Below are 25952 nucleotides of genomic sequence, written 5' to 3'. Positions count from 1 at the left end.
GGTGTCACTTAATTATTTATGACAGTATTTCAGAATACACTTGTTAACATGGGGGAGTATGAAAGGACACCACTTTATAAAACCCAGCTGCTAAGTGGCCACTAGCAAATAGTAGGAGACAGCAAGGACTTTAGCAACACTTTCCAATAAGTCTGCTAATTTAAATATGTTTTGTTATCTTGCAAGTTGTATCTACTACTACTGTAAACAGACACAGATTCTTAATATTCTTGGTATCTGTCAACACATCGCATTGCATCTATGGCATAAAGGGTCCATGCAAGCCATTCCTGTACCTGTGCAATGAAGCACAGCTTTTAAATGTTATATTACAAACCAGTAATCACAGCTGTTATGCACAGCTTTGCCACATCTTTGTACTGATCTGGACAATTAATACAAAGATCTACCCATGCTGATATGATTACAAGACAATAGCTACACTCATGCTTAGTGATGATTTCTGGTAGCCACCTTTAGACTCATTTCTTCAGTCTTGTCTCCAATTTATATTTGAAATATACAACATAAAAGAATTGATCATTCAAATGTTACAACCTTCTGTTATTAACTGTGATACTTTACCCATATGCATAACAGCTTCTCTGCTTAACACACAGTACTTAATTTTTCCTTGTTAGAAAATCTTCCATCGGCTTTAATTATGTTCATGAGAGTGGAGAACTGAAAAAACATATTGTTTGCCCGCGGCCTTGGGCAGAAAGGGGTTTCACAACTCAGGGAATCAATTTTGGTAATTTGAAAACTTTTCGTACTCCGGATCCTAGACTGCAGTCCACTGCTCACATCTTGGAAATGAAGCGTGCTCCCAAACTACTCCAAATTGATTAAATGAACACCAAACAGGCAACCAACGCACCTGACAACGCTGCCTGACCCGGGTGTTTGGCAGAGGGATGTACATGTCTACGTGTAACTGCTGGGGGAGGAAACGTCCACCTGGGGACGCGGTGTGTACGTGCGCTTGTATGTACCCCTAGGGACACCGCGGTAACTTCTCACCTACCACGCCTGGCTTCTGCCAAGTCCCTCCGCGCCGCTCGGGCCGCGCGCCCCGCGGAACCGCCTGCCTCGGCGGCCACCGCGCCACGGTCTCTCGCGGGGGCAAGGCCGCAGGCCGCCAGCGCCCCACGCCAGCAGGCGGCCTGCCCCCACCTTTTTTCTTTTCTTTTTCCCTTTAAACCGAGAAATCAAACCCAGAAATCCCCTCCGGCCCTGCGGCCGCCCCGCGGGCTCGGGGCCCCCCGCGGCGACGGCGACGGCGACGCCGCCGCCGCCGCCGCGACGCGGGAGGGAGGCGCGAGGGAGGGGGCGGGGCCGGCCGCCGCGGGGCGCGTGCCGCGGCAGGCAGTCCTCTGCCGCGTCCGCAAGCCCGCCTCCGCCGCTCGGGGGCCAATGGCCGCTCGAGGCCGGCGCGGCGCCGGCCAATGGGCGGCGGCGCGGCGCGGCGGGTTCGCCGGCAAGATGGCGGCGCGGTGAGGGAGCGCGGTGGCGGGCGGGCGTGCGGCGCCGCCGCCATGCCCGGTACCCGGCGGCAGGCGCCCGCCGCCCTGCGGAGGCGGAGGGGCGGCGGCGGCGGCGAGGAGAAGCAAGGGCGGCGGCGGCCCGAGGGGCGGCCCGCGGAGGAGGAAGAGGAGGACGCGGCGGGCGGCGCGGCAGGTAGGGCCGGGCCGGGCCGGGCCGGGCCGGGCCGGGCCGCGGCAGGCCGGGGCCGCGAGGGGGCTGTGACCCAGCGCTGCGCGCAGGCGGCGGGCAGAGGCGCGGCGGGACGCAGAGCGGCCGCCGTGCAGCTCTGTCGGGTTCCGCCTTGAAGCAAGCCGGAGGCGCCGCTCCTGGGGGCGGAGAGGCGCTTCTCGCCTGTGCCTGCAGGGGCATCCCGCAGCGCGCCGTCATGTCATCCCTCTGGCAGCGCGTAGCTCGCGAGGGTAAGAATCGTGTTTAGGGTTAAATGTATAGCTGTGCAAACCACTGGTGTGTAAAGGAATCCTGGTGAGTGTGACCTCCGTGTGAACCTTCACTCCTACGGTTTGTACACCCTGATTTTTGTGCCTTACCCTGTTGTATGTTCTGAGTTTCTTCAGCCTTTTATGTGTTACTGTTTAATAAGAATCATTCTTCTGTTTACACAGAGCCATGCTTGCATAAGACTCCAAAGAGATCACTGAGTAGGAAATCGCAGATGCCTACTTTCAGCTCTCCTGTTAATGACACTGATATACAGCAAGAAATCTTTTGGGATCCTCATTCACCAATTGCATGCAGACTCGGTAATACTACTAAAATTCATACCTCTGTTGCTTATTTGAGGTATATGTCAGAATACACTGCACGTTTTCAAATCTGAGTTACCCCAAAAGCCCCCTGCCTGTTACCACCATGGCAGCGGTGGAGTTGAGGAGTGATCAGTTCGTTTGGTTGTTTTGTTTTTATTCTAGTCCAATAAATTCTTCAGTGTAGTGCTGACTCAACTTATCAACTTCTGATTTTACCAGGTATAATTGAATGATTTGAGACATTGGGAGTTTTGTAATGTTTTGCAGTTTTTAAAAAGGTTTTGTTTTTTTAGGTAATGAAAAAAAGAAACAGATTACCAGTAGATGCGCTGTAGAAATTTCAGAAATTGTTAATCGTATTGCTCCTCAGGTAATTATTACTTTCTAAAACAATGCTCTCTATAAGCAGTAATCAAACAAATTTGTGTTACAGTATTCAGTTTTAGTGAAGATGTAATTTTAGGTACAGTAGTTTCTTTAGAATGACAACAAGGAACTGTGCAGAAAAGTAATAATGCTCATAAAAGAGGATCGAGTTAAAATCACAGCCATAGCATTTGACTAGCTGTTCTTCAGTCATAGGTGCTATAAAAAAAGGATTCATTAAGAAAAGTGAACCTGTGGCATCTCCACTTTAGAAAGTTTTACTTTCAGAACGCAAGTTACTGTCCTTGTTCTTTGGAAAACAGTTGTGGTATATAGTCACCCTGAATCACTTGTCTGTTAAAAGGTAGTTTCTTCACATACTGTATTTACCTGACAGTTATTTTAAGCATTCTGAATGATCTTGAAATACAGGCTGTGGTACTGCAAGGACAGCACTGCAGATGAAGGAGAGACAATGATGTAGATATAATGATGTTACTGTAATTCTGGTTTGTTTGCCTTTTTTACCCTCTTCCATGCTCTTTGATATCTCCCTAGATGTGAAACTGATGTCCACTCCACAGCCTGGAAAGTGAAAACAAGATACTGTTACAATAGTGGGCTGGCTTATTGTTTGCTTTTTATTAAATGCAAGAAGAGAATTGTCATTCCTAAGACAGTTTTGTAGTATTTAACATGCAAAATATGCTTGTTTGTTTGACAGGGCCATTTCAGCTGTCTTCACTATTTAGAATATTTGTGAGAAATAATACTTAAAAATTTCAAAATCATTGATAAGAAATGCCTCTTTCCCTCCTCCTGATAGTTACAATACTATCATGATTAAGTTATTTAGAAATTGGACTGGGTTTGAGACTATCAGTTACTCACATCCTTTTTTTCCTAATTAAAAAAAAAAAAAACTCCCCCCCCCCCCCAAGCCACCCTGGTAGTTAGCAAAGTTCAAATTATATTCTTCTGGCTAATTGGAATGTTTCTTAATGTTCCATTTTGGCTCTGACCCACTTCTAATATTACTGCTATAATATTGTCTCTTAGATTTGAGAGTTTAGATCCAAGCCTGCACTTTGAAGCTCTGAAACAACCCCATTCAGTGTTTAAACTTCATTTATTTTTCTTTAAAGGCTCTTTGTATGACAGAGTTGTAATTGAAGAAATCAGATTTTTTTTATCGGGAAGCATACAGGATATGATTTTCTGAAATTCTCTGGTCTATTAATGCTGCTGTAAGTGGATAAAGACAATATATCTCAAGTAGCTGCTTACTTAGTAACCTAAAATATAGCTTGCAAGGTGAAAATTGCAGATGATGTGTAAACCTGATTGAGGAAGTAAATACAGTATTAGATTAGCGTGCCAAAATAGAATTCAATTATTTTAATTGAAGTTGCTGCTTTAAATTGATATAATTAAACTGATAAAACTATCTGTAGACACTGTTGCAATAATCTTGCTTGGTTTGTATTGGTTTAGCTCCTGTCAGTGGCTTTCCACACAATTGTTCCAGTTTAATTGTTTTAGCAAGTTAAACTAATGCAAGGTGTATGTCTAGTTCAATCTTTATCTGAAATCAAATTGCTAAGCATTATAAATCTAATAATACAGGATGAAAAAGCGGCTTACAGTGGAGGATCCCTTTTAGGGACATGGATTGGTGAGGATGCCATTCCCTGTACACCTGGAGTAGTCAAGCTGCGAGCTAGGACAAAGTTAAGTTGTACAAGGTGAGTTCCTGTTTTGTCCTGCCTATCACAGCTACACAGCTAGACTTTGAGGAAAGGGGCTGTAGTATTTCATTATGTACATTACTGAGTAGACATAAACATTAGCATAAAGAATGCTTCTAACTTTGGGGTTGTTAACTCCTCTGTTAATAAGAGATATCATTGGGAATTATCAAAAGTAATGCATGCTGATTGTGCACTGAAGACAGGATTCAGTCATACTCTCTGTAGTTGCTAAATTAAGAGAATAAACAGCTCGCAGGTAGCATAACTGAACTTGGCAAACTTTTCTCGGTAGTTCTGATTTTTATATATATATAAATTTTTTAATTACTTTTTTTTAATCTAGAGATCTTAAAATAAAAAATCCTGAAGAGGAGCTCATGAAATTGGCTAAGGAATTTGATAAAAATCTAGTGGAGTTAGATGCTGTTCAAGAACAAGAGAAGCTTTGTCAAGACTTTATCCAGACTGCCTCAGAGACTTTAAGTAATTGTGAAGATGAAGTACAGATGAAGAACCTGAAATCAGTCCTTGATGAAGTTTCTGAAACAGATGCTGCTCTGTCCCTGAAACCACTGGGAGAGAGCACTGGCATCCCTGCTGCAGAGCACTGTCAATCTAGTCAAAAGTCGATAGACCTTGAAGCTGAAATAGCCCTTCATGCTCTTTTTGATTGCTCTACCCAGAAATGCAGCCAAGGATTGTCAGGTATTTCTTTAAATAATGGTTTCCAGGAAAACAAAAGCACCTTGGAGGAGGAGCACCTTCCTGAGCCAATTAAAAACATGCAATGTGTTACTTCTGAGACATGTCAAAAAGATACTCCATGTTTACTAGGAAGCACAAACCAGACTTTTCCAAAAACTCATACCTTTATGTTGACAAAACAAAGTCCTTCTTTGAAGAAAAAACTGGTGGTCTGCAGTAAGCTTGCTGATGTAGTTACTGATGATTTTGATGACTGGGATACAGATTTTTTGGCAGATGACTCTTTTGTGATGCAAATAACCCAAAATCCCGAACTGATAAATACTGAAGAGTCTTCACCAATTCCTACAAATCCATCTGTGCAGGGTTTCAGTGACGCTAACAGAACAAAGGAAAAAAGTAGTTGCAATTCAGCAATGTGTTTGGGGAGTTTACACAAACCTAACAATTTGCAGTATTCACCTTTAAAACAGTCTAGTAAAAACACAGAAAATGTTACACAATCTCTTTCTTTACAAAAGCCATATAATAGGACAGAAAAGTCAAAGACACAGGCCATTTCCTTCCATAGCAAATGTGACATTAAGCCAGACAAAATAAATGCTACTTGGAAAGGTGCCCAAAACAATGATAATAACTATAATCTTGTTCCAAGACAATCTCACATGAAGAATGGAAGTGAAACTATTCAACCTAAAAGTAACTCTGTTCCTCTTTTTCCTTCAAGATCTAATACTCATAGACCACAGACTGAAAAACCTGGGAATAGCGCACTTAGTATTTCCTGTCAATCGTCCAGTGTTTCTACCAATACGAAACCTAATGATCTGACTAAATTGGTCAGCCAGGCTAATACAGGTTACTTAAACCAAGCTGAAATACCAAAGAAAGGTCCTCTATCGTTTGACTGGAATGAACCGAAGTTTTCCGATGAAGTTCTAGATATGTTTTGTGACTCTGATAGTCTTTGGGATGCAAACTGTGAGGATGATGAATTGTTGTATCAGGTATGTGATGATATAGAAAAGCAGACTCAGAGCCAGGATGTTAAACAAGGAAATGAAAGAGCTAAAACTACACAAGGAGCCAGTATTAATTCCCGGTCAAATGCTGATAACAGCTTCACAGCATATAAACAAGGGCCATCCCATTGCCTCTTTGCTCAAAAAATGAATGTAATGCAGGACACACTTTCAGTAAACCTCTCTTGTAGAAACTCCTCAAAGGTTACACAGGGATTGACTACAACAGGTCACACAGTGAACTGCAAAAATGGCTCAGGTCCAATAACTGTGATCTCAGGCACTCCTGTGGAGTGTAAATACACACTCTCTAAAAACTGTCATCAAGCTGCTTCTGAAGATGGTACAAAGACCATTTCAGGAAAGTGGTACAGATCAAATTCTGTGCCAGCAGGAAAGACTGGTTCTGAAGAAAGTCCTGTTAATGCAATAAACGCTTTTAGTAGCAAAACATTAGACAACCAGGGCCTTTCGTGTAACGTGGGAAAGATGCTACATAACAGTTCTGGTAACAAAACGTCACTTATGCCTTCAAAGTTTAAGTTCCGAAAGACTAACAGTTCTGAAGTCACTCTTCACATAGCGTCTGAAAATCCAGAGAGCCATTCTGGCATTGGAATTACACTGCAGGGTGTGGAAGAGTGCAAGAATCAGTTGAACATGACTTTGCACAGCAAGCTTGAAAACAAGAAACTGCCTTTCAAGAGACACCTCTCAGAATCTTTTGCACTGCCTACATCAGGTACGTGTCTTTATACTAACCCTGTTAAACTGTTCTTGTTCATTTTTTTTTACTGTAATTATAATGTCAAAGGAGAGATTTATATTTCAACTTATAATAGACTTTGGTATTCATCCATTCAGATTAGGCATTAGTAAATGCTCCATCTAGAACTTGGAATCTTTTTTTTTCCTGCCAAATAAAACTGTCCTGATGTATCTTTTGAATTCCTAATAAGTTAAAGACTTCTGTTTCCCACTTTCACTCCACTTCTCAGAACTAATACCCTCCACAGATGCTCAGGTTCACTAAGATCAACTGTATTGTGATGGCAGCACTCAGCATGCCATATTCTGACTTGCCTAAATATGTTGCTGTTTTGGAGCTTGGGTGCTAGCCTAAGTCTGATTTGATTCACAGCTCATTTTGAAAAAAGTTTAAAATTATTTACTTCACCCTGATTCATAAAAAATAGTGGGGGAGGAAAAGAAGGTAGCAGGAAACCTGGAATGCTATATTTACAATCTTATTGTACCCTTGGAAATTGGCCTTAGATCATTAGGTGTTTCTGAAACATTGGCCTATGTTGTCTTGCTCAGTGGCCAAAGTTGCCAGTGAAATATTCTTCGTAGTCAGTCTAAATCCTTTTGTTTAGCCTGCTAGTCAGTTTTTACAATCACTTGATAAAGGAAACGTAATATTCCATACACTGGTGTTGCTTACTAGAGAAATGTAGAATCAGTCAGGTGTCAGTTACGTCTTGTTTTTACTTACCTCACGGCTTTGTTAAGTTTTAATAAATGTTAATCCTGATGAAACCTGCCTTCAGAATGTGTTATATCTCAATTTTCAGAAAGCACTGTTAAAAAGAAAAAGTACAAATGCCCCCAAATTAACTCCTCCAAACTATCACCCATTATTATTTGAAGAATCATTGTTTCATCTCTGTTTCATATCTGGGCAAGAAGCATAAAAATGGAAAGTAGCAATTTTAGATGTTACTATGGGGGGAAGATAATCAGATATTCTGTGGAACATTCTAGAAATGATCATCTGATTTTTTTTAAAAAAAACTTTGTTTTGCTTATCTAGTTTGAGAGACTACGTATTAAAAATAGATTAATTGGAAAATGGCACATAAATGGTAAAAATCTTGACATTTTCAGAATGATGGGAGTCTTCCTGCTGGTTCCAGTGAGGTCAGGATTTTATTGTATGGGAATTTATAGTTCTGTAACACAACATATAAAATATTACGCTTAGCTATCATGCTCTTGTCTCCTTTGCAGATTTTTATTGCTGCTTTTGACCTTTTTTCAACCTTTCTGGCTTTATTTGTGTGACACCTGTACTATATCTGACCTCTGTGTCTATACCATCTCAATGCCCATATCTCTGCCTAACTCACTAAATTGTAGAGCCCTTTTCACTCTGATAGCCTTAATTTTCTTAACCCATTGCCATCTTCAATGTTGACTCCTGATGTCACAAGGTTCACTTGAAGGGCAGCCAAGTAAAATTTTTCCTTGAAGCAAATGTCTGCATCCCAGTACTTTCATTGGGAGGTAGTAATGAGTAGCACTACAAAGGTCATGCGTCTTATCCCCCTTCCTGCCTCGAGGACAGAATAGATGAGCCATTTTTAACTTGGGTGCCTCATATGTCAGAACTGTGTGCTTTTGCCATATATCTTCAGACAATGAAAGAAGTTAAGTTAAAATACATATTGAACAAACTTGAAGGCTTCTAATGCTTATTTTTCATTTACAGTGTCTGTGGTAGAACAGAAAAACAGAAAATGTTCTCAAGAAGAAATTGAAAGGAAGAAACAAGAAGCTCTTGCACGAAGAAAATCCAGAATGCAGGCATCCTTAAAAGATGCTTGAATTCACTAGAGTATATTCTGCCTGTGGAATAAGTTTTGAGGAGTCAACCATTGCAATACTGGAAGACATTCCTTAAACTGTTCCCAGCTACTCACAGCAAGCTTTTCCTAAGCTGAAGTAAAAAATCTCCATCCTGAATGATAACTAATACTTCAGTGATTTTTAGTCTCTATTAAAAACATAGTTCCAAGCTATCCTCAGTGCAATGAAGTTTAAGATTGCATTCAGTTCGCATACCATTATGCATTGAAGCTGTACAGTTAAAACATCCTCAGAGCAAGAAAGTATTTGTATATACACAGAAGTAGACTTCAAAATTGGATTACATGTGTTTTGGTTGTATTTCTCTTTCTGGGAGTCCTTTAATCTAGACAAAGACTCTTAAGCACACGTAAATAGCTTAATATAAAAGATTAGACTAAGAAATGCTAAGTTTTGCTCTCAAGTAGACAAAAGTATAAAGTTTGAAAAAAGGTACAACCAAAAAAACATCCGACATCAGAAAAAATAATGGAAATACACAGGACATGGAAAGCTTGCTTAATTTGTGTTCGTTATTTAGGGAAAGAATTATACGTGATGAAGGAGGAACTTCATACAAAAGCATTATAAAGTGAAAGAGCATCAGGAAAAGAACTTTTTTTATTTTTTATTTTTTTTTTAATCTCCAGAAAGAGTTGGAAATACTATAGCTAACAAATTTGGACAACCTTTTCCTAAATGCTATTACCAGGCTTACTAAAAGGGCAGGCTATGTCACTTTACCAAATCATAAGCAAATATACTAGGGGAAATTCTCAACAGCTATCAATCAGTTTAGCCTTGTAAGTTATATGTACCTTTCAAACAAAGGTCCGTTAAAACAAAAATGCAATGTGATGTCAGTTTAACTGCAGCTGCTAAAGTAGAATTTTTGATGCAATAGTTGGTAGAAGAGCTCAAACTGTAAAAACTGCCTGTGGGTAAGCTGGAAGCTATTTCACAACTGATGAACGCTTCTATGTAAACATGTGACATTATGAAAAGTGACTGTAATTTAGCTTTGTAAATAAATAACTTTGAGATGTACCAAAAGGTTAGAGGAAGCCTTTGGTTGCTATGGGATGTGCCTTTTTTGTAACTCTTGCAATTGTAAATACTGTATATTTGTAAATCATCATTAAACTTCTTTTAATGTTTTCTAGTTTTTTTGGAAAATCCTGTACTTGGTAGACATACAGAAGTAGGTGAAAGAGGGTCAAACAGGCATTCCATACTGGCTTTATCTGAATTTTCTCTCTTGCGAAGACACCCAGGTAATCCATGCCTCAGATTTCTCCCTGTAGTGGTGGCAAAGTGCTTCCTTTGATCCATTTAAACCAAAATCCTTGCACCTTGAGGAAGCTGGTTCTAAACTGCCTGCAATGCAGTCCTGAAATACTAAAGATGTTTTTTCAAGCCAGCAAAGGTCCTTTTGTCTTGCCCACAACTCTAGGTGCTGGCTAGCTGATGACGAAATCGAATCTCTAAGTCCACTGCAGATGAGGCTGGTGCTTAAAGTGTTACTTGCAGGCTCTGGCTGCTGCTCCTTGTCCTTGTGCCAGCTCTATCTGTTGTGCAGCAGATGAGGGGGATCAGCTTGCTGATCTGACTAAAAATTAACCACGAAAAAAGGTTTTCAGCTTTTTAAAAAATGTCACCGTAATAATGCACTTAATATAACATGAAGTAGCAAAGATCTTTGTTGTTGTCAAGTCTCTGCTGACAGCGTTCAAACTGTTTAAAGGTGCAGGATCTGCACGTCCATACGACAAAAAAATGTAAACCCAAGTTGTGGTGGTTGACATAACTTGAATTTATGCTGAGAATGTGGTTTGATCTGCACATGAAGGATATGTTTGTCTTCACTGTATTCTAGAAAAATCTAAACTATCAAGTAACTTGCCAGATGTGCTGTTGGCCACAGAAGCGGCTATGAGAAAAGGCTTCTATTATCAGTATTTAATACAAGAGTTCTAAACCTGGCTTTTTAAATCCTGATACACAAGAATGATAAATCTTATTGGGAAAAATAAAAGGCTTTTGCTAGGACAGCATTCAGTTTATCTTCCCTCCCCAGGATATTTCTCTAGCAAAAAGATCTATATAAAAGAAACATTTTTTGTTTCAAGCGTAATATGGTTAATAATACTCATTTGCGAAGAGAAGCTAACTGGAAGGGAAGGAGCATCACCTGGGCAGTAGTTTTTAGGAAGATTTTATTCCCTGATGCAAAAGCACTAACTTCTGATCAGATCTGAAACAGGGATAAACAGCTGACACGAAACACAGGCTAAGCACATTATGGCTACCCAAGGTCATCACACAAAATGCTACATCCGGAGTATCCGCCACCACGTATCCTCGAGTGGATTAAAGGTCGACCCTTCCCCAGCAGCGCACGTTAGCTGTAGCGGGCAAGGATACGCTGGCTCATCCTTCGACAGCGAAGCCTAACCAACCCGCTTCTCTTCGCCTTGTAAAATAGACCCAGCTGTACAGCAAGAGGCCGCCTGTTGCCGTGAGGCACGGAAAGGAGCCCGTGCTAACTTTGTAACTGCAGGAAGACACAGCCTACTCTTTGACAAAGGACGCAGCTGCAAGTCGCCTCTACCCTCTGCCTACAGGTCGTCATTTTACTTGCTTAAGTACTTAGGCATATTTCAAGAATGCACTTGCTGATCAGTGTGAAACAAATGACTTTTGACAATTTAGGGGTAACGCATCTACCCGCCCCTCCATTCAGTTAATTGTAACAGAGGAGCTTTGGTTTTTATTTTACTTTTCATAAATACCTATTTTTAGCGTAGATAAGCGTCAAGGCCTGTAACTTGGTCTTTCTCAACCACTGCTTGCTAAACAGAAATCACAAGTATGTGGGAACATCGTTTCTTAAGTGATGTCAAGACATAAACTATTAAGATTTTTCCTGGTCACACCCTCACTGACTATGTTCCAATTAACAAATTAAATAGAATTTCCTCTTTTTGTGACTTGTTCCTATGAGAAACAGAATAATCATTTATTGCAGCAAATTAAAATCCTCTATACTGTCTTCACTATGCAGATTTGATAAAAGTGAAAAGCTTAGAAAAATACTATAATTGAGTACGGTTTCCCTGGTGAAGTCAGTGCAGGCAGAAGTAAGAGTTATTAGGGTGAGAAATAGTTACAAAAAAGAGCAACTTCTACAATATTGAGAGTAAAATTCCAAAAGCTATGAATTTTTGTCTTTCAAAAATTGCTCCCTACCGTAAAAAAGGAACATGTTCATGTTGGCTGAGAGGATACTTTCAGAAAGGTCTGAAAGGTTGAGAAGAAAGCTGATGAAAAATAAATTGCCTCATTATATATAGATATACATACATATAAACACATAAAAATAAGATATATAATATATAATAATATAAAAATTAAAAAAATATTAAGGATACAACATAGAGCTTGCATGTGGGCAGCGAGCAGCTTGGCAGGGCAGGAGAGATGTGCAAAAGCTGCAGTCGTGCTGCTGGCTCTCACGCTATGATGTCCCCTCTCCTGGCCACTGGGGAAGGGAGTTACTCCGCAGGCTCACTACCCCCAGGTTTTACAGGTAATGCTCGTGCTTAGCCTTATGTTCTTGTGTTGCCCGATTCATCATATGCCAGCTTGACTTGTGCAAGCTTTTGTCTGACTGTTTTCAGTAGACAACAGTTCTTCATTAGGAAAGTATCTACATCATTTTAATTAATTAATACACATGTACGCATAAGAAGTTTGGTATTTCAATAGCTGACATTTCACTATGACGGCACATCTTCCAGGCTCCTCCAGGCAAAAAAGACCTATACCAATAGTAACTACAATCTTAAATACATTCCAAATTAAATTATGAATGTCATGTTTCATTATAAATTAATTTATTACTGTTTGCTTAAGCACTCATCTTCGTTTCATTCAGAGCACAGTAATTTTTTACATGAGCAAAGCAATCAGTGAGCTTTAGTTTAAATGTAAATGAAACTCCTGTATGTCCCCATACCTGCAATATTATTTTTGTTCTATAGATACTTAAGTATCTCACTAGGAGTGATGTTACTTGCTAAAATCCAAGGATTAGATTTTTCAGCTAAGAACTGGTGGCTTTTTTTTTCCTTTTAGGAAGACAGATACCATCAGATAAATGATCCATCATTATTCTGCCAATCTGTATCTAAAATTGTGTATTGTGAAACAACATACCTATATTCACACCCTTCCAGTTCATGCTGGTGAGGGATCAAGTCTAAAGTATCTCAGAAATTTACTAATATTGTTTTTTATTGAGTTAGTTGTATGAGATTTTCAAAGAGGCCAGCACCCAGCAGCTCTTCAAATTTTGGCCTATAATGTATAATTCATCTTGGGGCTGCAGTTTAGGAATGGCAATCTAATCTTATACTATATATGTAGCACTTATTGCATCTAGACCTTTATATCCAGAGGAATAACATAGATGAATTCATTGATTGTATCTTTTTAAGCCCCAAAAAGAGCTACAATTTGTTGGGAAAGAATGGCTGGAAGCAACAGATAGTGACCTAAATAGTAGAATTTCCAAGATAAAATAGAAGCAAATGAACACAGCCACCTCCCTGCTTGCGAGCAGCGTTGTGCGTTCCACCCTCCAGCAAAGGCAGCATTTGTGGAAGAGGCCAAGGCAGATATAACCTGTAGAGCTAAAAGTGACAGCCTGAGTAGGTAGCCATCAAAGATGATGCTAGAAATACTCTGGCAATCGTGCTGTAAATCCAATCCGCAATATTTGTTCAAAGCTCTGGTTACCAAGCGCACAAGCATTTTTCTTAGAATAGCCAGCGACGTCCTGCCTCATGAAACGCTTAGGAATATCTAACGTACCGGTCTCATGCAACGGAATACAAATTTCTTTGACGCCTGTCTGTATGCGATGTCAGCGCGATAGGTGGGCAAACCGCTAAGGGCCTGATTCGACTCTGGCAGCAATTTCCTTAAAGCTCTGGAGGTCACGGAGTGACTCGGGCAAACAGAGAATCAAGCCCATGCATTGCATTCTTTAAGGAGAAAAAAGGTTGCATTTATGCATAGCTGTTCAAAGGCCATAGTTAACAGCTTTCACCTAGAACAGTGTAGCTAGAAGAGGTGAGGATGGGAATACAGGATTTATAGAGTTCCTTTCTCATGCCGTTGCCTGCTCTTTGCAGGTTGGCCTCTTTAAGGGAAAAGCTTGGTTTGGGTTTTAACCCTGGAAAATTAGGACCCTTGCAGGCTTGGGAATGACACTCTGCACACTCCAGGTCTATGAACACAAGACGGATGGCTCCAAATAAGATATTATGGTCTAACTCAGCACAGCAATTCAGCACCTTTTTTTTTTTTTTTTTTGGGGGGGGGGGGAGTGGAGGAAGGGGCTAAGAAGGATGAGATTCCTTTACAGGCCGAAGCTGAGCATATTGTGGCATGTTCTGCAGAATCATAGCTTTAGGGGAAGGATACTTAGGTACCTGGGCAAGTTTCTCCTGGTGAAAAGTTTTTTTCAACACTGGTAACTCACAGTGGTATTAAAAATAGCTTGATGAATGTTTCTTTTTGAATAAGTCATTAGATACTTAGCTTTGGGAGTTACAAACCTGCAGAATGTTGAACCTCAACTATAAAAATACGCATATAACACGAGGAAAAAAAATGTGTTCTTCAAGAGTTGCATAATAGTTTGGCAACATTTTAGTAGATAAAGTGATAAGATTTCCCTCACCAATAATGCCTGGCAAAGGCCTTCTTTAATTAGCTCTCATGCTCTCCAGCAAAAAAATTAAATATGTGCATAGAAATATAAATCTGAATTGCCATCTTCCTTTCTTGTTGTCTCTTATAGGTTAAAATGTACTTGGATAGGGCCAGACGTTTTGTAAGCTCTAATGCTGTGTACGAAGAGGCAAAGATGATATTAATTCCAGTAACTACTTTATTATTGAACCTGAGTAGGTATAAAAAAAAATGTGTAAATGAATCTGAATTTCATACATTGCCTAAAAATGTTTTTCCACATCAGTTGCTCAACGCTCAGCACACAGCTGACCTGTGACTTCAATGCAAACCAGGCTTCCATTTCCAATACGAAAGATCAGAAGATGCCAGAAGATTTCTTTTTCCCCTTTAAATGCCAGCTTCCCAACCAGCAGCAAGAAGGGAAAAGAATGCTACGCCTGTGCCCACGCAGATGGCCTAAGCCTTTCAGGCTGATTTTCTCGCCAGTAACGAAGGCTGAAGTGGAAGTCTCACAAAGATACTGTCACATAAGCTTTTCAAGCTCCTCAGGGCTTTTTGCCTCTCTGTCCCTCAGCGACTATCCCTCACTGTCTGATGTGGTCCTTACGTGCGCTCTAACAGTCGATCAAACTGGGAATCATGCCCTGTTAAGGCTCATACAACTATCGGGCTCCCGTGCCTTTTCAGAACATTGGAGCTACCTCCTAGGTTTCAGATTTAGCGAGAACTCAAGCTCAGATACTTTCCTTTAGGCATAAGTCCTCTACTCCTGACAGTTAAGGATCCACAGTTCAGTGTGGTAAAGCTGTTCAAGCTGTAATGTGTGGATGCGTGCGGGGGATACCTGGACTGCTCCTCAAGGAGGCATGTGAAGTGACTGAGAACCCCGAGTTCATCTACGGTATAGAGCAATCCATGTACGTGAGATTTCTGACAGGTTTCACATCTCCAATGAACAATTCCTAGAGATCGAAAAAGCTTGAATACACTGCATTAGAACGTCAAATCTTGACAATATAACCCATTAAAAAGATCCTGCCCAACTGAGTTTTGTAACCTGCAGCAAGAGTTATGGAGGTGAATGGAAAGAAATTTGAAGATATGTTAAGATAATGTCAATCAGCACAGACCTGATAAAGAAAGACCCTTTCTCATTTTTCTGAGGAAGTATGAAGCACCTGCATAAAACACCTGTTAGCTATAAAAATGTCAAACAAACATACATTTGGGAAACAGACAAAAGGGTGAGAGGGATTCTTGGAAGACATATCAGACATATTTGTCATCTCAGCAATTTGCCTATGTTTCAGAAAAACACAAGTAGCTTTGTGAGCACTTAAAGTATTATAATTTCGTACACACAGGTTAATTTAGTTTCTAAAAGATGCAAGTTCCAACTGAAGGTTGGAACTTTGGCTGAGTCATTTACAGAGCGTCTCCAGCACGGATACACTGCTGTCTCAGAAGAATGAATGCACACCTGAGCTTTTCTCAAGATATGGAGACTTTTTGAGACCTTCTCCTCCATCTTCCCACTCAATCTCAGGAAACATCTGAAAAACACCGTTATTTCACACGACTGAAATTTTCCCAATCATTTCATTTAATAATGGTGTCATAGTCATGATGGCCTGAATACCTGCAAAAAAGATTACTTCTACCCTCCAAACCTGCCTCTCTTTTGCTATTCATAGTAAGTCTTGTAGTTCACTAATTAGTAAGTCATTTGGTGTTATTTTTGACCTAGGAATGAGAGGAGGTGGGAGTGGGAGTGGGACTGGGGCTTTGCGGAGCCTCAGTGGCCTTTCCTCATCACCTGCAACGGGAACCTGTGCCATCCCTGCCACACTACTCATGGTAGGACAAACCCCCAATTCCTCTGCCCTGCTCCCCCAAATAGTGCCTGTTTCCAGCATCAACATGCAAGGACAGCACTCAGAAAGTCACCTATTTCTCACATATTTGCTCTTAGGGGGTCCAAAACTTCATTTCTGTTTGCAGCTGGGCTAACAATGCTGGGACTGCTCTGTTTGTGCAGTGGGAACCCAGAAGACATGTAGAGGAACCCCAAACAGTGTCTGCAAAAAAAAAAAAAAAAAAAAAAAAAAGATTTCAGAGGAAAACTGATTAACCTCCAACTTATTTCACTGATTTGAAAATAGTGACGGGGTTGATTGTTGGCATAGGCCAAATCAGGGGACTGTCTCAGGTTTAAGCACTGCCAGGGCAGGGCTGACAGCCCAAGCAAGCACTGACACCAGCTTCCCAGCGTGAGCAGGAGGACTTTCATTCCTGAGATGAGTTCTCCCAAGAGAGGAAGGAGGAATGTTTTGACAAGCCTTGTAAGGGCCCTTGTGCTGTCTTCCATGTTATTACTGGCCACAACTTTGCTGCTGATAAAGGCCACTAGTCTTTAAAGCTGTCAGTCTGCTTGCTCATAAGAGCTGGAATCACTACCCCTGCCCTGTTACACATATTATATATAGGTATGCATATTTTAATTAATTTTCTATACAAGGAGAATATTTATCAGCTAAAATCAAGAAGTAAATCTAATTTAAAAATGAAGTTAGCTTCAATATTTACTGCAACTTAATGACAGCTTTAGACAAGAATTTAATTACACAGAGTCAGCATGCCATATATATTGTATGGATGTACCATGGGACTTATTTTAAAATGTAATTTAAAGTATAACTTTTAGACTGTGCCTCAATATGAGCTTAAATCAAAATATTTCCACTGAGGAAGCACATTCTTCAAAACTGATTACAAAAGTAGCCATAGTATTAATGGAGGCTTACTGTAATTTTATGTTATACTATAAATGACTTGCAAGAACAGTCTGCAGAAGCTGCAGTGTAATCTAGTATTTTTCAAGCTAAAAACTGCTAGGGATTTTTTTTTTTTTCACTGGGACCTATCTTTTCCGCATAATGTTACTTAGAAATAAATCTTTTTAAAGGACAGTTCTGTATTCCTTGCAATTCACATACCAAGTCCAGAAAATACACTGAAGTGTCACATTGTGCTTGGTCGAACTAGTCTGTCCTGAGGAGCAGACAACAGACTCAGGAGACCAGGTTTTGCTTTGTGCAGGCTGATCTCAAGGAGGTTTAAAAACGTCACTAAAGTTTTTCTTGTTCAACATTACCCTCATTTATGCCAGTACCACTGGCAGCATTTGTACGGCCTGACTGTGAAAATACCATGCAGCCTTTGCAGTGAGCTGGGTTCCAGCAAAGGGAGACGTCAATTGGCTCTGTGAATACACAAAAAATAGTTGTGCTTACCAGTGTAAACACAGGACTAAATTCTTATTTACACTGATCCTATTTTACTGTAATAAGTAAGAACTGTTATTCTGTGACACTATCTTAGGCCTTGTCTATATGAGACTTACTCAGCCAGCTGTTTAAAAAACTTAACTCAATAAAAGCGTGACTGATACCATTCCCTGACTAAACAATTTCCAGAAGAAAAAATAGATATGTCAGTACAACACTCCTGGGTAGATGAGGAGGCAGGCTTATTTGGGGGCTTAAGTGCTTAAAGATGTAGACATCAATAAAATGCACTATACAAAAATAAGAAGTGATTTTTCATTATCCAATTATCTTGTGTGACAACTTCTAAGTGCGTATTACTTATTTGTATTTCCAGATCTTAATTTTGGTAAAAATAGCTATATTGGAGACTGTTAAGACACTATTCCACTGTAAGGTTATGCCAGGCATATGCTTAAGAATGTCTCCATTTTATAGACAAGAGTGCTATCTCCTACCTGCTCCAAAGGCATCTAAAGCAAGATTTATGCCCCACACAGTGCCATAACAGCTCCAGAGGAACTCTTACTAGCCAGGAGTAAATAAGGCCCATAACCAAAAACGCTGAGCAGAACCTCAGCTGGTATAAATTGTCATAGCTCCACTGTGGAGCTGGGGACACTTTACATGACCTGAGGATTTCTTCCTCTGAATGCACAGAAGGACGATCCCGGGTATGTGAAATGCCCTTGCACAGCACGAACGTGCAGACTCTCTTCGAGCTCAGTGGGAAACTTGTGATTTTTCATTCCTGCCCCACAGGTGTGCTTCACCTTTTATTGGTCAAGATGGGTATTTGCAATGGTCCACTGGGTAACACAGAGATGTTTTAAAGGTCTCTTTCTAAGGCATATTCTGAATGTGTCTGGAAATATTTTCTTGTAGCTGGAATTGCACTGGGCAAGCTACAAAGATTATCAGTGTTCTTAGCTACATACAGTATGGCACAGCCATCCTCTGCTGCTATGGAAGGGACATGAGCCTTGATTAGTCCTGATGGCCTCAGAGGCCAGGAGTTCAAGGTAATTAAGCAGCACTTAAACAGAATCACAACCAAATCATTTCTGTGATGGAGAAAGCAGGAACAAGCCCTAGCAGCCAAGTGACAGCCAGCTGGACTTGCTGTCAGCGCACAGACAGCTTTGGGAAGAAGATAAAACTTTGTGCCATTCTGCTACAGACACAGGCAAAACAGGTATTCATCTAGGGCAGCAGCCTGATGCGGGGAGCAAAACAGCCACGAAATCACAGCTTTGCCTGCGTGAAAACTCTGGAAAGCTACAGAGGCCGGTTGCTGCCACTGGGGCTGGGGTATCTGAACAGCCCCCAGCTCTCCGCATCCCCAAGCAGCAGTCCCAGCTCTCCACTCCAGCTCTGCCCTTTGCCAGCCGGATCACCATGGCTTTGGAGGGAGTGTGGGGGATGCTGAACATCCAGGTTTTGGCACATGGATACATGAAAACAGGCTGGAGACTAGGATCTGTATCCTTCTTTTTTTATTCTTCTGTAGCTCTCACCATTTCAATCTGTGAGCTCCACGCTTTGCCCGAATGATCCTGATCCTGATACAATGAGTCATTCACACGACACAGGACATACTGGTCCAACCTGATGTCTCTAAAGTCAAGGGCAGCCCTGCATGAACTGGAATATGACTAGCTTATCTACAACACATCCAGACTTTTGAGTCAAGGCCTAGACAGCCTCCAAGCGATGCTCCTAAAATATGGACTTTTATTTTAGTAAAAGCACTCTGTGGCTTTATATACTTGTATCATACACCTATATCAGAAGGATTATTGCTAATAATCTTACTTAATGGTTCACACACCTAAGTGTTCACGGTACTCACTTGTTTCTTCAAAATTGTAACTTTCTTCTAAATGCAATCATTTCATTTCTCAGTACCATGATTATTCCACACACTTAGGAACAACATATCGTAGCACTGCGAACACCCTCCACGCGTTACAAATAGAGGTCCCAATCCATGCTCCCTGCCATGCCACAGGGTGAACATCGATGGACTTAGTTGGGCATGAGAGAAGAGATTGCACTAACAGGGAGGGCTCTGACCAGTATCATACTTTGTCTTCTGGGCTGTCAAAGCCTCTGCTTGACTGAGAGAAAGGAACTGTTGAAAGGTTGGAGATGAGTTTTACTGAAAGATTTCAGGAAGGAGAAGAAAAAATTTCTCATGGATGACATCAAAAAATGCTTCCTTGTCTACGGAGTGGTATGGCAGAACACGCAAAGAGAGGAAAAAGGACATGGAGAAAACTGGTGAAAGAGAAAGACGGGAGAAGTCGGCAGCTAAATGGAGTGGAAGATAAATGGAAACAGAACTTGAAGCAATAGATTTCACAGGGTTTTTTAATGGCTTGAATTTGTTATAGCAGGAAAGAGAAAAACAAGGCAGGGGCTGACCAGAGGAGACAAGATGGTACTGCAAGCAGCATTTTAGTGGGAGGGAGGAAGCGGGGAGAGCTCACAGACATTGTCAGTCAAGAACAGAGAGGAATGGAAGGTTTTTAGCCTTTGTTAATAATGAAAAAATCATGATGGTCAGGATAGTAGGGAAGATAGACTCAGTGGCAGGATGAGAAGCAGAAACATGGGAGAAAAGATGGTCTAGGAGACAGCCTAGGAGACAGGGAGCAGCAATGATAAAGGAGGCAGGGGGATGAAAAATCAGGAAGCAGGGGTAAATAATCGACCTCAGGAATTCAAGTCAATTTTGAAGTAGCAGCTGGATGTGTATCAGTAGCTGGTTATGAAAGGCTGTACAAAAACAGTAGTAACAGACCCAGAGACAGGCATATCGGGGACTGAAGCACAGATTCTGAGAGGCAGTGAGGAACTAGACAGAAAAGGGAGGAAGAAAAAATCAAGGGGGTATTTCCAAAGCAAAAACAGAATTACAGAAGCCAGGTGTTGGGGGGAGAGAGATCAGGAAAGATAAGGGCAAAGATTGTCTTCTGATGCAGCCAAGCACAGAAGCCCAAGAAGCCTGTTTATTCTATAATGGAAATATCAAAGAAAAGAGAAGGTAGATAGGGCTGTAGGAACAAACCGCAGCTTCAGACAAGCTTCTGGAGACAAAGGGCATGGGGAAATCAGTAGGTTGTTAAAAAAGCAGATTAAATTAAACGATTTTTTGTTTCACCTTTTCAAGATGGAAGAGCAAGAGCATGCTTGAAGGCGGAGAGTGCAACCTTGAAAACAGAGAGCAGTCAAGGATAGACAAGAAAGGACTTGAGAAATAACAGAAGACAGACAACTTGACATCATGATCAAGTAGAAAGTGAAGGACAGGAGCTGGGATTTTGGGGAGGAACAGCAGTGCAAGTAGTACAAGACGAAGCTGGAGGTCTTGTCCGAGCTGACTCATTCTGTTCTTAAACAACAGGATTAGATCCTGGCAGGGGGTTGAAGTTTGGTAGCAAAACCTATTTTAACTAGCCACGAGCAAACACAGAAGGTTTGAAGCTCCCAACCCCGTATGAACATCTGTATGAGAGGCAGTTCAGTCTCTGGAAGAAGTCCTGACCCTATTAAAGTCAATGACAAAACTCCTGTTGCCTTCAGCAGAGCCAAAATTTCACCTTGTCTCTACGGACATTCCACTGAGACTTCCAACTTGAATGCCAATTAGTGCCAGTTTCAAAGGTGACATTCGTGACACAGAAACTCACTCCCACTGAGAGATGAGCTAAGGTTATCAAATGCAGTTTGCATAGGCCAGGAAAGGTAAGTGTGACATTCCTTGTCCTAACAATCAACTAAAGCAAACAGATAAATGCACATGGAAATAGTTGGGTTCTTTAATATTTCCAAAGCATGCTACAAATGGCATGATCACTGATACAAAGAAAAATAAATAAATAAATAAATAAAATAAGTAATAAATAAATAAATAAATAAATAAAAGGAATTAGTAATTCCATCTGTGTGGCAGGTCTAAATGAATCAATTAGTATGTTAAAAGCCATGCATAAAATAATATTTAATTAAAAAAAACTTTAAAGGGTAAATTGTCTCGTATATTAAATTGAATGAATACAAACAAAATGACCTGAGGATAACAGATTACTGCTTAGAGGCTTTCAGATGCTAGACTTATGTGACAGCCACTATTAGCACATTCAGATGAATAGTTCAACTGTAATTGGAATATTAAACAGTATCTGTCATTTTCATTTTGTAAAATACGCATCTGAGTATTTTTCTTAATATCTGGGTTGATCTAAGAGATATGTAAGTAGACTGGATACTGCAGTACACAAAATAGTAATATTTTTTTTTAATTTGCATGTTGATGTTCTACATGCCTACATCAAACCTGATGCAATGACTGTATGATCCAACACACAGTATCAATTCAATCTCCTCACATTGCCCCTCCCATTTTATAAGCCATTGCGTTACACCAACTTTACAGATAACTACGGTGAATCAGACTTATGGTTTCCAATTCTTCCATTCTTCCAGTTACGTGTGCAAATCTGCACTAATTCACTGCAGATAACCTCACTGTTGTGTTTCACTAGTCACGTAGATCAGAATCTCTCCAAATATTACTGAGCTCAAATCTTCGCTCCGCTCTAGTATCATACGTGCGTGCACACACACTCACATCCCCTTCGGAGCAGCTCACAGTGTGCTCAGAGGAGACTGAGACCGGCACAGCAGAAGGGCTGCAAATCCAGCCCGAAAGTGCCCTGGCAATGCAGCAAGTGGAAGTCTGCACATCACCTGCTCACAATGTACTTAGCCCTAGGAAAAGCAGTTTATCTTTCTTATTACATGTGCCAAATTCATCAACAGCTTTAGAACAGAGAGAGACCTAGATCATACTTTTAACTGTTCCTATTATGTATAATAAAAGAAAAATTAGAATGCATAATACACTATCAGAACTCACTGCTCTTCTGCCACTGTGTGGAGCAAGGCTTGCTCAACACCTCTGTACCTTCTGAAGTCTGAACCTGTTACAGGAGCAATCCCAGCCGAAACGAAATGACTAATCAGGCTTGCTCATCCTGCATCATACAGTGCACAGATCTGTTCTGCTTCTGCTCAGCATGCAGCTCTCCCAGTTTCTACTGCAGTCTCGTGCAAAGATCAAAGGCAGAATAAAACTGACTGGTTTGATACTGCACCAGTGTAAAGGCAATGGGTATAATCCCGAGATCCTGAACACTAGCTGCTCCCACTGCTTGAAATCAGGCTCTGAATGACCAGAGAAATGGCAGGGGGAGAAGGCAGAGAGTTTTAACATCTTCTCCTCATAGAGCTGTGGACTCGTCAGGCCTTTCTTATGAAGACACTGATTTGACCGTTGCAGACGCGGCATTGTGGGGGTACTATGTGTGTATGTGTCAAGTAAGGAGGCGATAGGTTTAATTAATCTTAAATGCCTTTGCCATTCAAGAACTGTAGTCCTGGATCAGTTCCTGTACTAACGTGATTAGCAAATATTGACTTTTGAGTACAATAATAATGTGTCATCTAAAACCCTTGATAAGTAACTTAAGTACTTCCTTAGCTTGCATCTTATTAAATTAGATGAGGTATGGTTGAGACACATTACACAAAGCCATTGAAATGGGAAATCAGACCTAAAGATTTTAGCATTGATTAAAGAAAATCAAAAGTTACAATAAAGATGAAACTCTGTGGCTCGTATTCTGATCTCCTATCCATCGCTGTAAGTACAGGTTGTTTCACTCCAGGATTTTTACAGATTCTAGTCAGTTAGGTGATTTTTTTCAGTATTTGTTAACATGGATGTCTTCTCTTTGAAGTTCTTTGGGGTGGGGTGAAGTCACTTTTTTTCATTTTTGCAATACCATAATTCTCATAGTTGCAACAGGGGTAAACATTCATTATTTGTGACTTTTTGACATGCAATCCATCATTTGATTATGCACGATGACCATGTAACATTAGTTTTATGGAAGGTTAACATAGGTTTAGAGCTTTTGAAATTAATATGGGAAGAGAAAGGCGTCACACTTGTGTGCCTGTGAATACTCTAACATACTCAAATCTGTTCATAAGGTTTAGCTTAAAAATGTGTACAGCAAGTCAACCAAGAAAGGAGTTAAAAGATGTGATATTCCTCAGATGCAACCTGACAAATCTTACTTTATTGATTAGTTTTCAAAGACAGTGCAGTGAGAGCACTCCACTTACAATAGACTTTGGAAAGAGTGGGGGGGGGGGAGGGAGGGAGAGAAGCTCCAAATGTCATCAAAGCAAATGGTCTGTGAATGTTGCTTCAAAGCTAGTCATTAGTTGCCAGGGTATTTTGCCACAAAGCTTGTAAAGAGGTTTTCCTGGAGGGGAAGGTATGACAAAATGCACTTCTTGGCAAGATGACTTCTGCTTAAATAGCAGGACACATTAATTCTTGCTTGATACATAAAATTAATTAGAGGATTAACATCCTTTATGAAATTTTGCCAGAGATTTTTTCCTTTTTACCAGGAATAGACCCCAGGCCTTTTCTGTACTCTAATGAAATTGCAAATTGACTTGTGTTCAAATGATGCTTGACTAAAATGAATAATTAAAAATGTATTGCTAACAATGAGATGGGTCAGCTGATCTTTTCAAGGATTAATTAGTTTCAAGAACCATCTTTCTTATGTAACACAGCAAAGGCCAATGCCAGAACACCTTTTTTTTCATGCTGTAGTTCCCCTTGAAGTCAATGGACCCATTCTACTCCCAATTATCCAAGGTTTTATTCCATATTCAGTCTGCTGAGAGCGGGTTTCATTCTACAGCAACTCAAGAGAGGAACTATGCCTAAAGGCATCGAGCTGTTATTCTATCTAAAATTTAACGAGCCGAATTCTCTTCTTTATTTGGGGCTGATATAAACCCAAACTGAATTGGTGCGAGTCTCCTGTTTGTCTTCATTAGGCTTTGCATCCAGGCCACAAATGTGCACCACTGAAAATCCCAAAGACCTCGATGGAAACACACAATTTTACATCAGTGTGGGATCTCTGTGACTGAGATGAGAATCAAGATTTTCTATAGGTCAACAAGTGGATAAATAAAGACTAAGAGACAGAAGGAGAATGGGGAAGACTCTTTGTGTGTCTATGCGTACATCCTTTTTCATAAAACATGTTGGGATTTGGTACGATCCAACTTGAATAAGGAGGCTGAGAATCTAGGAAAAATGACGTAACATGAAATTTTCAGAAGCATGTTAGGAATCTAATTCTCAGATTTTTCAAAAGTTTTAAGCACTTACCAGAAACACCTATCCAGTTACTAAGTTTCCATTTTCGCAGGTGCCTTTAAAAATCCATCTGAATGTCTATCCTTTTTGTTACATGACTTTGAAAATTGGCTCTAAGTCTCATTTTCAAAAATGACTTGCATACCGAGGCATCTAACTCTGGCTGGATGCCATGCAAAGCAACATCTGTAAGTTAGTGCAAAGAGCTGGAAAAAGTGCCCCACTAATGGCATTCTATGCATTTCAGTATTTGAGTCAGTTCATTTAGGATTGATTTGGGTATATTTGCACAGCGCTGCCCTATGCTGTGCAGAATTTTTCCCAGATACTTTGAAAACCTACCCTTTAACATTGCATAAGGTGATATTTACAGAGGCATAAAGGTGTAAAGGGAGCTGGTGATTAGAATCGAGGATCCAACTGGTAACTAGGCTGCTGGAAATTTCTTATATAGATCCTTTGCTTTAAAAATATGAAATGACTAAGTTACTTCCAAACGTGCGCCAAGAAGCGTGTTTCACTTTTTAAATTCCTTAATCACCTCATATGTTTGTAAAAGGTCCCTTCCTGCATTGAGAATTTTAAAAAAGGAAATCTAACATTCAATTTCAGTGTTTTCTCAAAATACTTTCTAATTCTCAAAACGCTTACTTCTACAGTGCATGTTTCTGAGTTCCTGTCTCCGATGGATTTTTCAGATGTGTTTTATGTTGTGTTATGATGTTTCTAATTTGGGTGATGAAAGGTTAAAAGATACGCCTGTATGAAATTACCCAGTGGCTCTTGTGAACTAACATCATATCTTATTGAGTATGATCACTCTGTCATTTGCTTTG

The 25952-nt window shown here is 40.5% G+C and overlaps 1 protein-coding gene and 1 long non-coding RNA gene across 2 annotated transcripts in view; one reads left to right on the top strand and one right to left on the bottom strand.

Annotated features, from left to right (window-relative positions):
* The first annotated feature begins 1485 nt into the window (after positions 1–1485).
* Positions 1486–9924, top strand: ETAA1 (ETAA1 activator of ATR kinase). Its single transcript, XM_062571413.1, has 6 exons — positions 1486–1680; positions 2151–2288; positions 2588–2664; positions 4287–4405; positions 4755–6880; positions 8630–9924. Exons 1-6 carry the CDS (start codon positions 1539–1541, stop codon positions 8743–8745), a joined length of 2718 nt encoding a protein of 905 aa, XP_062427397.1. The 5' UTR covers positions 1486–1538; the 3' UTR covers positions 8746–9924.
* Positions 2628–25952, bottom strand: part of LOC134138152 (uncharacterized) — a 70083-nt gene continuing 46758 nt past the window's right edge. Inside the window, exons 2-3 of the long non-coding RNA XR_009957809.1 lie at positions 5280–5494; positions 2628–3245 (exon numbers count right to left, since the gene is read on the bottom strand). This is a non-coding gene — a long non-coding RNA (uncharacterized LOC134138152). The remainder of the gene's footprint in view (positions 3246–5279; positions 5495–25952) is intronic.

The sequence above is a fragment of the Rhea pennata genome, chromosome 3 (assembly GCF_028389875.1).
Source record: "Rhea pennata isolate bPtePen1 chromosome 3, bPtePen1.pri, whole genome shotgun sequence".
In the NCBI taxonomy this organism is placed as follows: Eukaryota; Metazoa; Chordata; class Aves; order Rheiformes; family Rheidae; genus Rhea; species Rhea pennata.
This window is presented reverse-complemented; position numbering and strand designations above follow the sequence as displayed.

Bases quoted from the DNA above. Each gene is read 5' to 3' on its own strand.
- ETAA1 (XM_062571413.1), top strand. From the start codon at position 1,539: ATGCCCGGTACCCGGCGGCAGGCGCCCGCCGCCCTGCGGAGGCGGAGG. The intron at 2,289-2,587 runs GTAATACTACTA...TTGTTTTTTTAG, and splicing joins ACCAATTGCATGCAGACTCG to GTAATGAAAAAAAGAAACAG. The intron at 6,881-8,629 runs GTACGTGTCTTT...TTTCATTTACAG, and splicing joins TTTTGCACTGCCTACATCAG to TGTCTGTGGTAGAACAGAAA.